This window comes from Symsagittifera roscoffensis, chromosome 1 (genome assembly GCF_963678635.1).
Source record: "Symsagittifera roscoffensis chromosome 1, txSymRosc1.1, whole genome shotgun sequence".
Taxonomy (NCBI): Eukaryota; Metazoa; Xenacoelomorpha; order Acoela; family Convolutidae; genus Symsagittifera; species Symsagittifera roscoffensis.
In genome coordinates, this window is record NC_087062.1 from 83,581,074 (window position 1) to 83,595,769 (window position 14,696).

A 14,696-nucleotide genomic window follows, 5' to 3' on the forward strand; every position below is an offset into this window, starting at 1 on the left:
CAAGATTTTGTTCTGATACAAGTAGCCCAGTTACAACTCAGACAAAAAAAAAAACAGATAACGAGATCGATTATTTGATCAGCTCTGATTTTGCTTTTGAGTTTTAATTCGACCACTGGAAATGGGAAGAAACTTTGTCTTCGAGTATGCTATAGAAATTTTCGAGCTTTCTTCCTTACGCAAAAACGAATATTATAAGTAATAACTGGAATAGGTCGAGCGATAAATCATAGGAAAGCCTTTTCAGTCATGTTTAAAAAAATTCCAAGAGGTGCACTCAGTTCCAAGAAAAACCGGTTCAAATTTTTGATTTTTTAGTCCAATTTGGAGGTGAATTGAGCGAGCAAGCAGGCTGATAATTAGTTTAAAATAGTAGGCGTATAATTAGAGCTAAGACGTCAAAACAAATTTTATCGATTAAAATCACTTTTTGAAGTTCTTACACGGCGTTCTTTGAAGTAAAAAAGACTTCTTCTGTTTTCAAATATACTTTTGGCAAATATACCTAATTCCCTGGTTATGTTCAATCTCAAAGCTTTCTTTCAGATAATCCTGGCACACTACGAACAGCAAAGAACCCAAATTTAAAAAAACTTTTACAGCAACCGGCCAATCTTACCACAATAGGTAACCACAAAACAAAAACGCGTTTCAAAATTGCAAAGAGTTTGGAAGCTTAATATTATCGTTGTTTTTATTTAAAAAATCTCAGTTTGCACTGGAGCGCGAATACCGCAGAGTAAATTTGAATACGGTACATTGTCCTGCTATCCAAATGTCACACCTTGAACATCCTGTGTTTTGAACTCAAGTTAGGCAAAAGGGAAATTTAACATTCAATAAGCAATCAATTAAAACTTAATCTACATTTTTGATTTGTATATGAATGCCATATTATCATAAACTAGTAATACGACATATTTATCGATATGACAAAAGGTGTGAGCAGAGGTTTTTTTGACAAGGACGAGGCAATTTTTTTGACATTTTGTCATTTTTTCCTCAGGTCAACCCAGGGGCGGATTTTCTCGAGAGGGTTTTCCCTATTTTGACCTATTTTTCAAACAGACTGCATATTTGGCAAATGTTTCTGCGCCGTATGCATTTTTTACGTATGTATTTTGAGCATTTTCTGAAAGGTTGTTGTTTAGAACCAGTTGGCACGCTACTGGCCATGAACCCGATCCTGTAAAAAACTAAAAAATTGGTTGCAGCTGTTCAAAACAAAGTATTTTAGAGTACTGAATTTTGGCATGAAATTGAGATGAAAATCGCAATTGAACAGTATAAAATGCTTAAATTGCACCTCCTCATTGTTTAAATTATGATATGATTTTTATTACAGTGAAATATAACTGCGAAATTGTTCTTACAACTACAGATTACAAAGTTCAACAAAAGTGCAATTTTTTTATTGATATTGTTATGGTTTCTTTATAATCGACAGAACACTGTCATATATCTTGTTTGTGCGAATAAACGCAAAACTTTTGAAGCCTCGTCTCAAATATGACTGCAAAGCCTTGTCACAGAAAGTTTCAGAGCTAACATCTTCAACGATGTAGAAACCGCCTGGTTTGATTTTTTCAAATGCGACTGAGAGAAGATTCTCTTGTGGTCCAGGTTCGTGTAAAGAGTCGTCAATCAAAATATCCAACTGAACGCCAATTTTATCAAACATCGCATTTAGAGTCTCGTTTTTTGTAATGTCGACATGAAACGTTTTCAGTCGTTCTTCTTCGAAAATTATATCTGGGTTGACATCCGCGCCGAAGATTTGTGAGTTCGTGAAGTAGTCGCGCCAGACTCTTTGAGATCCGCCGATTGTGAAGTTTTTTTTCATTTGAGACTTGAAGCGGGGATCGACTTGTGATCCGAGACCAATTTCGAGGATGTTCAATTTCCTGTTTGATATCTTCTTAAAAAAATAATGATAGTAATCAGGGTAATTATGCCGACTGCACTTATCCGAACCCATTTCGTTCAGTTTCCGGCACAGTTCGCCGTCGTTCGGTTTTCCTCGGGAGGTGTATTCGTCCATGGGTCCGCAGATATCGGAGGTTCCGATGCAGAAGTAGTGATTCTTCTTCATCAACTGACACTTACTAGTTAAATCCAATTCATTTCCGAGCAGGGCTGACGCAATTAATCTAAAATTGCTCAAGTGAAGATTATAAAAAGAGACTATCTGCTTAAAGCTTAGTCCTGCAAGAGTTGAGTCATGCAATTTAACAAGAAATCTGAACTCTGTGAATTTCAAAAATAGACTAGAATTTTTTTAAATGGTATAAAATCTCCGGACAACTCCATCATATTTTCACATTTTCAAAAGTTCTCTGGGTCTTTTCAATTATGCCCATCCCCCTCCCTCCCCCTAAATAAAAAATGCAAAATTAAAAATAATGTTTCTTCATTAAAAAATTGGGCTGATATCGAGAAAGTCAGAAAGTCAGAATATTCATATGGGACAGGCCAAAATGAACCCTTTTTATATAATTTAGCCTCAAATGATCAAACGAAAAATTGCCTATTTTTTTCTTGTTTTTTTTTGCAATGATATTACAAACATGAGACCCATTTTTTTATTGCCATTCAGTTCGTTTTTTGTTTCTTTCTAAATATTCATTTAAATTTTTCTTAATTTAGGAGGCGGGTTTAAGCGAAAAGATCCAATTCCCTCACTTGCCATTTGTTTTCAGCTGTCGTGGCTCCTTCAGTTTGAGATTTGAGATTTGAGTTTTTGCAATTTAAACATATAAAAGCATAATTTGCAAAAAAACTTGTATTTCTGCAAAATTAAAAACTTTTCTCAATCAAAATTTCAATGTCATGTTGTGAAAATTTGTTTAACGGCAAAAAAAAGTTTTTCTATTTTTGAAAATCTCCCTCACGCGTTCAGTTTCAAAGTTTTGTGCTTAATCAAAGGGTGCAATCAGAATCTATCAGATTGAACACCTAAGGGAAGGGGAGGCAAGTTTTAGACGGGAGGAGGGTAAGTATGGAAGGATGGCAGGAAAGTACACTTACTTTGGAGAGTATAGCGCTAGCTGGACGTTTTCTGAGGTTGTGATATTCAGGATCATCCATAGGACGAAGAAAATCCCCATCAGCAATGCGAAACTCCTGCTCCGAAAGCCTACAGTTTGGGTTATTTATTTGCATGAATACCAAACGTACACTTTATGCTTTCTGAAGATTTATATAAAGGTTTTTAAAGAACAAGGGCAGCTTGTTGGTGAGCAAGTAGCACAGAATGTTCCGACCACATTCATAAAGCTATTACCAAAAAAGTTTTTTCCCCTATTTTTACTTCAAAATTAGAGTTGTAAGTGCGTGGTGTGACGAGAGAACTATGCAAATGCGTATAAGTTAGTGAATTTGACTAAATTGACATTTGTCAAAAAAATGAACAAACAACAGGAAATGAAAAAAACAATCAAGAAAAAATTTTCAAAAGTGTTTCTAAATTTTTTGCACAATACGCAATAGTTTGTACATTTTTTCTTAGAAAACTGTTATTGCCAAGAAACCGCTAGGTGAAGCTACCAAAAGTAGTCTTGTTTTCAGTAAAATGAAATTGTTTTGGCCTAATTTCTTGTTTACGAACGTAATTCGATCGGATCGCTTTACTCATTGGAAATTTTATTTAACCTCAGAAATTTCTAATCAAAATGCCTAGTTCTTGCTTCTTGATGCTGAACAAAATATTTTTTAGAGATTTTTTAAATGTGTAAACCTAAGTCGTATATATTTTTTAGAGAAGTACTGGATTCGAAAACAACATAAATTTAATTCATAACGTACTTCAAAATATCGAGTTTTATCTCATCTCCGACTGTTCTCGGTCAAAACTGATGTAAGTATTTACCCAAAAAGCTCAAGTAGAACTTCCGCTCTATCCAAAAAGTTCATGCACTCAGTATTTATGCTCAGACATTTTGCTGCGAAAAGTTTAACGCTGACTAACAATATTTAGAGGGTGAAGTCGAATGAACACGGAAAAATAGGTAACTAAATTGCTTTGAAAAGAATACTCTCTATCGAATTCACGTAATTGATATCGCGATAAAGAATTTGTGTGAAAAATTGGTATAACAATCAACCATTATGTTGCCTATGCGATGAAAAGTTCGAAAAATTACATCATCTTTTTGGCTCATGCAAGAAAACTACACAACAAGTGAACTCGATTGGTGTATACAATTTATGCGACATCTTCATGCCTATTACAGAAACAAAAGCAAAAATTGCATTTCAAATAGTTGCAGGATCATGAAATGAAGAAAAACAAAAAAATGGTTTTGGATCATTAGACTTTTGAAAAACTTGCCTTCTCTATAGATTAAGATTGTTTAAGTAGAACCATACGATGAGTACTACGTGTTAAACAAATTTAATAGTAATTAGTTCTTCGGACTGATATATTTGTAGTGTATGAGGGTCTTCGGACTGAAAAATTTGTATTGTATGATGCAGGGGCGGATCTAAGATTTTTTTCTCGAGGGGGGGGGGGGGGGGGGGGATTTTCAAAAAAATTTCGAAATTTCGAAAATTTTCTCTCCCTTAGCCTGTTTAGTCCCTGTTTTGGCCAAATTTTCTGCGCCGCAGGCAAAATTTTGAAAAAACAGTCCAAAAAAGGCATTTTAAGGTACTTTTTGGAAAATTTTGACCAAAAAAATCGCGTTTTTTCGGCGCGCGCTCCCCCCTAAATTTAGTATATATTGGCGCCAAAGGCGCCTTTAGAAAAATTTTAGGGTTGGTCGGCCAAAACTGGATTTCTGAAAAGTACCAAAGGGGGACCCCCCCCCCCCCCCCCCCCCTAAATTCGCCCCTGGTATGATTGTCTATAGGTAATCGCCAAGCAAGATAGCTTAAAAGTGACAATGTTTCAATTTCAAGAACAAAATCAACAGCATAAAAGTTTTCAACGAAAAGAAAAGATCACATGCTGTCAGTAGAAAACCTAGAAAACACAGCAGAAATGTATAATAGTACTGAATGCAAGTCCAACTCTTGAAACCCCACTTTCAAAAAATATCTGACCCAGTAATAGCTTCGCATCTAGTTTTTTGTAATCCAATAAAAATTATTGAATTTCACCATCTAGTATTTTAATTCCAAAAGCAAAAACCACTCGCAGTGAAGAAAACTATATTTTGTTTTGTAAAATAACAGTTTTTGTTTTGAATTCGACAAGTTTTTAAAATTGTAAATCTTGAGGATGGGGGGAGGGGGAGGGTGAGAGGAGTAGTGCTTATTAAAAGGGAAAGTTAGACCAATAGTATTCTTTTTGTAGAGTTAACATTATATTTTCACATTTTCTTACCTTTTTGAGCCATTTCTTTTATGAATGCGTCAGCAAAAACTGAAGGGGTAAAACGCAGCCTTCTGAACATTTGGCCGTGTGTTAGTAATTTCAAGTGAGGAAAGAGAATTGAAAGAAAAGGAGCACGCTTAAGCTTTTACTAGCTTTGTTTTTGACTGGAACTGTTTTTGGCTTTCCGGACTATTTAGCTACCGTACCAGATGTTTACATTGAAAAAAAAAATTTATTAAAAATTTGTTTCAATATATCAATAAGATGACTGCAGTAGATGTTTTGGCAGATTATTTAGGTTGGTTTGAAAAATAGTAACCTTTGAGATAATAGAAAATAAGGGGATAATCCTCGAGGGAAAGGACCAACATCCTAACTGTTCAATTCTGTGGGAAATCACCTAAGCTAAGAAGAGAGAAATCTTCTTAGTTAAAACACTTAGTTGAAACTTAGTGATAGTTAATACACAACTTTACTTGACCTTTTGCAGCTGAACTAAAGAAGACCTAATTCTTCTTTTTTGCTGTCCAAAATGGGAACATGTAAACTCATTGAAAAAGTTATTGAGTTATCTTAAATGGTATATTTTGTTTTATGTCGTTTTTTTCTCAGTGATGTTATATACGGACTACTTTTGAAGCAATTATTGTGTTGTTCTCCAAAAAAATCCTAATAAAGCCCTTACTTTGCACCGATTCAGTGATGTGCAGACGAGTACAAAACCGATTGAATAAAAACAGTTCGTTCGAGCATTCGAAACCCGAGGAAGCTAGCTTTTATAGGTACAACACGCTAAGACAAAAAAGGTCAATAAGGCTGCAGTAGAAGTAAATTCAAAAACACTTCAGAGGAAGTACTTTTTTTATCAATCAGTATCCTTTAGGTTACTAACTGAGGAATGCAAGCTGGCATGAAACTGAAAAGTCTGGCTTACCAACCAACGTAAACGAAATGATGTTTAGCATATCGAAATAATACAAAACTACTGCAGACTCAGTGAGCGTGTGCTTGGTGCTAAAAAACAACAAATTACCGGCTGATCAGAATCAAAGAGAGTCTGCAGAGACTTTTTTGGGAGATTTCGCTTTTGGAAATTAAAATAAAGCTGAAGCCGAGTCTCCTAAAAAAATGTTTAATTTCGAGACTAGCAGACCCCGAAAGTATGAGACAAGTAGAGTTAAAGTCGTCATAAGTTTGACTGTTATGCCAATTGTCCTAGAGTATAATCATTAAGCATAGTCTCTTACTGGGACCTCTAACGTAAATACAAAAACCAAAAACGCACAAAAAGCTAATTCAACCCTAATTAAAAGCTAATGCTGTTAAAGAGTTGAACGTTGGTAAGTCTTACTATCCAAACTGCGGGGGCGAAACTGACAAACAATAGTATTTACTCGTTTAAGTAGTAACTTGAAACAAATTGTAGGATAAAATCAGGTCTTGCGACCTACTTCTAATCATCTTAAAGAGAGCAATAATTTTCAGCAATGAAAACGATATATTAAGAAAAGCACGCAATAGCTTCATTCAAACATTGTAGACAGATGAAAAAAAGTTAGAAGAAATAATTGGGCTCCACAAAACAATGTTCTACCCATAATACTAACGGCTAATCTGAAAAGAAAGAAAAACAGAAAGAAACTTTACTACCAATATATCAGCTATATTTTAACTAGGTACCTTAAAAGTATGAACTTTCATTCCCTCAACTACCAAAATAGGATTTCAGAAAATACGTTATCGAACAAGATATTAAATGAGAGATTTTGAAGATACACCTGGAGCTGTTTCTCATTTCATCAACAAGATTTTGAATTGTTTTCTTCAAATTTAATAATTGCATTAAGCAACACTCTTTTTCTGTTTTTCAGGCATTTCAACTATTCTTTTGCTTTTGTCACTTCTGTTTTGAGGACTCTTATTCTGTTTTCTCCATAAAGTGACGTTTTTAATTCAGTTTCTGTTATTTGCTCACCTCAAATCCACATAATGTGGGTCACCTTGTAATATTTCTGCTAAAAGGCTAATTAGCTGTTTGAGATGAATTATATAATTGAAGTATCTAATTGCTCCATATTGGAAAACAGGCCTATTGTTTGTGTTGTAAAATTCCCGGTCAAATATTTCCTCAGTGTATACAGAATAACAGGGCTTTCAGCTAACTTTTTCTCAATATGTTAACATGCTCTTCGAAATTTAAGTTGCTACGAATAAGCAAGCCACATTAAATATACGAAAAATCTTGGTCTTACTTTTTATTTTCATAGCTGGCGTTGCTAATTGTAATTTTGTCTCCGCAAAAAATAACATTTTTTGTTTTACCACGATTTCTTATCAGTTTCAATCGTAAGTTGTCGATTTAAATCTTGACTCAAATTAGAAGGGGATTCCTTTCTAAGGTTTACTGTTTCAGTGTCATTGAAAAAAAAGTTTTTTTTTCAAGTGTTTGATTTGATCAAAAATATCGTTAACATAGACTCAGAAAAGTATGGGGCCGACCAAAGATCATTGTGCACTCCATATGATATCGGTTTCAGATCTGATTGCCTGTTGCAGAAAAATTCATCCTGCTATTTTTCACTTTGGTATGATTGAAGTAACTTATGCATTCATCCCCATAATCCATGGTTGAAACACTTTTATAATAACAACTTGGGTGGAATTGTGTCAAACGCTTTTGTTAAGTCAATGAGGACACTGTGTGCCTGTTTTTTTTCTATTTATTTCTCTTGCACTAGACTAATAAGCAAATGCATATTAGTTTGGTTTTTCCAATAAGCGTTTTGCACGTTTGACAATAATTTGTTCTTTACCAGCAAAACAATCAAATGTTTTTTGATTTTTTTTTCAAAAATTTTGCTGAAATTTGGCAACAATGTTACGGAGCGATGATTAGTGCAATCTGATTTAACCCTTGTTTTTCCAGCAGTTTTAAGACAAGCTGGGAAAACGTTTTCCGAAATAGCGCTCTCGGTAAACGGCGTCAAAAAAAAGGTACCCGTAGAGCTTCCAAGGATCACATCGAAAAACTATTAACGCCAAAGAATCTCTTGATATTTTTGTTTTATAGATTTGAAATTTTAACCAACACTTTGCTGAAATTTGTATGCGACAGCCATTTTGTCTTATCGCATGTTGAAATAATTTCACTATTTTTACACTAACGTTTAGGATCATTGCTCAATTTCTCCTTTTTCTCCTATGGTTGTAAAAAATTTGTTCAATTGGTTTGCAGATAGATTGGACGGCTCAACTGACTGTTTTAGAGCTTATCTTCTCAATGCTTTCATTTTGTAAAATTTGTTTTTGCTATTTCTCTGCTTATATCTGTTATCTGGTTTTGCGAAAAAGGACGTTATTGTGATACATTTAAGGATTTGACTTTATTTCGTTGCTTTCTATCAGCTCGCCAAATTTTATGATTTGGTTCAGTTTTCAGTTCTAGGAACGATTTTTGTTTGTATTAGCTTCTGTTTTGGTATCTTAATTTTCCATGATTTAAAATTCCTGTGTTTAATTTTTGTTCTGAGCTTTTCGATTCATCAGCATGAAATAGCTTGAGTTCTTTCCAAAGATTTAAAACTATTTTCGTTTGAAGGCAAATCATTTAGCAGTCAAAATAGCAAAAACTACTTTTTTCCGTTTGACTTAGAGTTTTTCATTTTTCGTAAAATGGTGTTCCTGTAATCAAAAAATCTGATTCTTTCCTAGTTTCTTTCCACAGCGAACACTTATTGTGCTGTGGGCTTTTACTGCAGATTTGTAACTTGATGCTGTTGTTTGATAGTTTGCGAGGACTAAGTATATAAATAAACCTGAACTTTTTGTTCCACCAGTAATCATAGGCTCCGGGGTTACAACAACCCAAAGTAATTGAATAAATTCACAAGGTTTTTTTTGTTTTTACATATATCGATGTTGAAATTTCCAAAAATCTATTTTTGTCAGTTGGTTCAGGACTTAAGGCTAGAAATTTCATAGCTAAAGTTCCGAAGAATCCGTCTCTTTTACCATTTGGGCTCCCGTACAAAACGGTTAGGAATGTCCACCCTTTTTTAGAGTTTCATTCAAATCTTGACTGGTTTGTTAATATCTGATAATGATCAGTTTCAGTTTTTCTAACCACATCGTAATTAATCCCTTTTTGACATGAAGCCCTACTCCTCATCTTTTCCTTTCTCTACTGGATGTAATTAAATCTTAATACATTTCTGGTTTGAAAACAACTTTCAAAAATTTTTTATTCAACCCTATTTCGGAAAGCGCTAACAAAGACAGATTTTGTTACACTTTTGAGCTGTAATTCTAAAGAAATTTTTAAGTGATTGATTTCAATTTCTGTGACGAATCCATTGTCATTTTTCCATTTTCATGAAGGATAATTTTGTGTCTTGACTTTTCTCATAGACCCACCAAAATCGTCACAACTAAATGACCTTGTAATCTCTGAGCTTATACTCTTCAATTACTTATGTTTAATCTAAGATCAGCTTAAATTTTTTTTGAAAAAATTTGTTAATCTAATTGTGTCATTTTGTTTTATTTAAGTCTGGTAAGTCTACTTTATGTAAATCTAAAACCAAACAAGCTTTAAATTGGGAGGTTTTCTGATTTCAAATAATATAAACAATTTTTTTAATTGGATTTCCAGGATTTCTTGAAATTATCCGAGGAGAATCTCAGGCTAACTGAAGAAATTGTTTGCTAAGAAATCATAACTCCTTTAATTTGTCGAGGAAAATCTCAGTCACATACATTGTTGTCTTTTTTCCTTTGACTTTTACAATCATCACTAGTATTTTTGTTTTTTTTTGAAGCTCTTCTATCGCCTAAGACAAGGAGAAAAAGTCGATCCTCTGCATAAAAACCACAAAAAAAGCATCGCAGAACTTTCCGATTCTATTTTTAAAAAGTCGGACATCAATTAAATCTTAATTGAGAATCATTACTACTTTTTATAAATTCACAAGCTTTCTTTGAATCTTTAAGCAAGGTGGATTGCAATCATCAGTCCTAAAAAAATTAGAAACTAATAATTGTAATCAGGATAAATTTAATTAGAAAAATTGGATATTTAAGTTTTATTTAGTACCAAAAGAAAAACGATAAAAATGATAAAATAATCATTATCATGATAACTTTTTATTCTTAACCAAATGTGGATTTGAAAATCCATTACGATTAATACTTTTCACTTTACAATAGAACAAATTTTGGGGTTTTTTTTTGCAAAAGTTGGAGAAAAGACAGTAGCACCCAGTTGCTCTATTCAATTAATGAAATTAAACTCTTTTTAACCCAACAATTTTTTACACTTTAGAACAACTGTTTGTCAGTTTGACGGTTTTCGTTCCTTCTGTCGAACTCATTACGAGGCCAAACTGTGCATTTTGTGCATTGTAAGCGGATTCCGCGACAAAGACGCTCCCTTTGTTCTTCTTTTGTTCTTTCATTTTCTTTGATCGTTCCGACAAAAATTAAACAAGTTTAAAAAATTGTCTCTGGAATCCAGGAACATACAGAAACAAAATTGTGCTCCTATCCAGTCCACAGTTTGGCCTCGTAATGTTCATAATTTCATTGTTTTTCATTTTTTCAAGGTTTATTTTATAAGAACAGTTATTGGTGTTTCAAAAAAGCCGTGTTCCCTAATTAAAAAATTTTGGAAAAGAAAATGTACAATATATGAGTTAATTCTCGCAAAAGCATTTTAAATTCTCTATAGTAGTAAGATAACAGATCTAGCGTGTCTATTGGGTACGAATGCGGGTACTAACCCCAAAGTGTAGGTTCGAATGGCATGCTGGCTTTTTTTTAGAAAACGAACGTAACCAATCGTAGTAAAAACAAAAATAGCCTGTTTTTGTGCAAGTAAAATAGCCCACTTACTTAATTTTTTTGTAGAAAAAGGGCTAGAAAAACGGAAAACTCAAAAATTTCAACATGTTTTTTTTTGAAAATCTCAGGCTAACTGAAGAAATTGTTTGCTAAGAAATCATAACTCCTTTAATTTGTCGAGGAAAATCTCAGTCACATACATTGTTGTCTTTTTTCCTTTGACTTTTACAATCATCACTAGTATTTTTGTTTTTTTTTGAAGCTCTTCTATCGCCTAAGACAAGGAGAAAAAGTCGATCCTCTGCATAAATCCACAAAAAAAGCATCGCAGAACTTTCCGATTCTATTTTTAAAAAATCGGACATCAATTAAATCTTAATTGAGAATCATTACTACTTTTTATAAATTCACAAGCTTTCTTTGAATCTTTAAGCAAGGTAGATTGCAATCATCATTCCTAAAAAAATTAGAAACTAATAATTGTAATCAGGATAAATTTAATTAGAAAAATTGGTTATTTAAGTTTTATTTAGTACCAAAAGAAAAACGATAAAAATGATAAAAATAATCATTATCATGATAACTTTTTATTCTTAACCAAATGTGGATTTAAAAATCCATTACGATTAATACTTTTCACTTTACAATAAAACATTTTATGTTTTTTTGCAGAAATTTTCTGAATTTTTTGTTTCTGAATTAAAGCCCCAAAAAACAATTTTACTCGCTTAAAACTAAGTTTTTAGGCCTCTAAGTAGGCATAATTAAGCTATTGTAAGCCTGCTTGATTGCTTAATTCGCTCGACGCTCGAAAAAAGACGATAAACCAAAATTTCAAACTGGTTTTTCTCAGCACTGGGAATTTTTTCCGAATTTTAAATGTGGTTCAAATCACAACTGAAAAGACATTGATAGGATATATCACGCAACCCAATTGAATTTTCAAATGGTCGGAACAATAAACAAGGTTTGTCACGGGATCAACCAATCACATTAATACCCTTTTATTTGGTTTGTTGATAACAAAAATAGGCGTCTCTTTCCGTGAGACGGTCAACTCTTTAACTGCAATTTGAGACTATTTCGAGTAAATATTGGCTTGAAATTTAAAAGTTTGTTCTCCAAAACGGCGTTTTTCGAAATTATTGAATTGCATTTGGGTTCAAGTTATTCCTTTGATGAACTGCTGGAGTTTCGTAATGAATTACTTTTTCTCAAGGTCAATTCAAAATAAATTGATTTACATAGGACAGCTAATGTTACTAGATATCGTCTTTTCAGATTTGGAAGAGTTCTAAATTGCTGGCCTGTAAAATTGGCTAATTTTTTTTAACACGACCTGTGAAAAAAGTTCCAGCACGAAACTGAATATACAAAACAGATCTTTTAAAACTTGATAAAGACGAGGCATAGCTTTATAATGATTGCTTACAATTGTTTTTGCTCAGCGCAAGAATGGATTTATGTTCTTCTTGAAGCGGCAGCTTTTCACAAAATTTCCCAAAATTTGTTGAATTTGTTAAAATCGACTAAATTTTTTTACTCCTACCTCACATAAGCATCAATTTTATGGTCTAAAGATTGGCTTTACAAGGTTACGGGTGAAAACCAATTTTGTATGTCATGGCGCAATTAGTCTGCATGCTAATTTTTTTAAACAATCGGGTAATGTGAAAAGATAGCTAAATCGTATGACATTTGCAGGTGGGGTAAAAAGGAAAAGGGCCTGAAAGCACTATATAAATCCCCATTTTCTTAAACCAAACTCACTGCCATGCAGGTTAAATTTATGACCAAAATAATTCAAAAGAAAGTCAGGTATATTCCACTAACCCCTCCCCATATTTCAACAATTACAAATTCTCAGTTGTATTACGTGTTATTATGGCTAAATGGGTAATGTTTTGAAGCAAGATATGAAGAACAAATGAGTTCACAATAGTTAGTTTGTTCACTACGCAAAGTTTTATGACATTGTAAAAACGCAATATTAGTTTTTCAAAATTTAAAATAAAATATGGACTGAGTGGAAAAAGCCCGTAACCTCTTAAGGCACATTCTGCAAAATGTATATTGGTGCCGAATTGGAAAATTGAAATGTTTCTGATGTGTTGACCAAATTTCGACATCGTAAAATATAACCAAAGAGAAAACTTTTGGATGATCAGGCGGTCGTATTCCTAGGAGGGGTTTCAACTCTTGAAACTCTTAACCCATTTGAAGAGGTTGAAACCTTGAATCCCTAAAATTACCTATAATTCCAAGTATTTGGCAATTTATTGTAGACATTTTTGTTGATAATGAGCACTAAGAAGGTTCATAGTAAGCACTACGAAATTGTCTGTGTATTAGTTACAAACCAAAGGATAGAAAAAAGGATTGAAAATGTTCAGACAATATGAGCCAAATAAAAGCCAAGAGACGGGAGCTAAAAATAGTAATAGAAATTGACAGAGATATGGAATAATCCGCATATTTATTTTTATCAATCAAAATATAGTTTTTATTTAGCCAACCTTTACAAAACCGAAAAAAAAAATAATAAAATGCAGCACCTGTACTCTGTGACTATCTATCAGAAAAAGGTATTAAGATGCGATTGGCTATTGGAAACTAAGCTCGAAATACTATTTTAAGAATTGCAAATAGTAGATAAATTTTAAATATTGCAATTTCAATGAAACTTTTTGTTGGGGGAGGGCTCTCATGCTTGAAGGACCGAATGCTCGAATAAATTTCAACCAATCAAAACCGCTAAGCGTTTCAATTGGCTAAATGCCTTTCTCACAAATTCAAAGTCAATATTAACAGAAAATGTATTAAATCAGTCGAAAATAATCAAAAATATTACAAATTAGAACCGCAATATAATCATCAAGATTAATGAGGTCAAAATCATAAGAATTTTTCAGTCTTGAAAACTCATCTGCTTATTATCTAATTGGTCAATATTAACACTAATGGCCTGGTTTTATTTTCTTTCTTAGAGATTTTCGCGATTTACTTTGAGATTTTGAATACTCAATTCTGATTGGCTGAAAGTAAGCTAAAGTTAAATTCAAGCATTCGGTCCTTCAAGCATGAGGGACGCCACCATTTTGTTGTATAATTCTTACATTATGTTTTAGTTTCATTGAAACATTTTTGATTGGTTAATAACCTAATCATATCGTTTTGAAATAACATAGGACTTGATTTAAAAGTTTTTGATAAAATTAAGCAGATTCTGTATTTTTATTTATAGATTCTTGCAGAGCTAAGGTTTAGTAAAGGATTTGTACCTAAAGCAGTAGCGTGTCGAGGGGGAAGACGGAGAGGGGAGGAAGGCGACCGTCTCCCCCCCCCCCCCCCCCCCCCCCTCATTTCTGGTTACCAAATGTTTCCAAAGGGTCCCTCTTTGATATAACTTTACGACATCCATTTTTGGCTGACCAACCTCAAAATTTTCCAAAAAGTGCCTAAAAACGCTTTTTAACCAACCCCCCTCTCCCTAGAAAAACTTCTGCGCACGCCACTGAGCTAAAGCATCTACTTTTATACA

At 33.4% G+C, this 14,696-nt stretch overlaps 2 protein-coding genes across 3 annotated transcripts in view; one reads left to right on the plus strand and one right to left on the minus strand.

The window, feature by feature from the left end:
* Positions 1-14,696, plus strand: part of LOC134851199 (medium-chain specific acyl-CoA dehydrogenase, mitochondrial-like) — a 423,273-nt gene that overhangs the window by 328,707 nt on the left and 79,870 nt on the right. The gene's annotated exons all lie outside the window — the stretch shown is intronic.
* Positions 1,318-6,619, minus strand: LOC134857121 (uncharacterized). 2 transcript variants are annotated; one of them, XM_063873494.1, is made up of 4 exons: positions 6,603-6,619; positions 5,327-5,487; positions 3,028-3,136; positions 1,318-2,150 (listed from the first exon to the last, which is right to left on the minus strand). In XM_063873494.1, the coding sequence occupies exons 2-4, from the start codon at positions 5,394-5,396 to the stop codon at positions 1,424-1,426; spliced, it is 906 nt and encodes a 301-aa protein (XP_063729564.1). In that variant the 5' UTR covers positions 5,397-5,487; positions 6,603-6,619; the 3' UTR covers positions 1,318-1,423. The 2 variants fall into 2 exon arrangements, with proteins under 2 accessions (XP_063729564.1, XP_063729563.1); XM_063873493.1 differs by lacking the exon at positions 6,603-6,619 and having other exon boundaries at positions 5,327-5,542.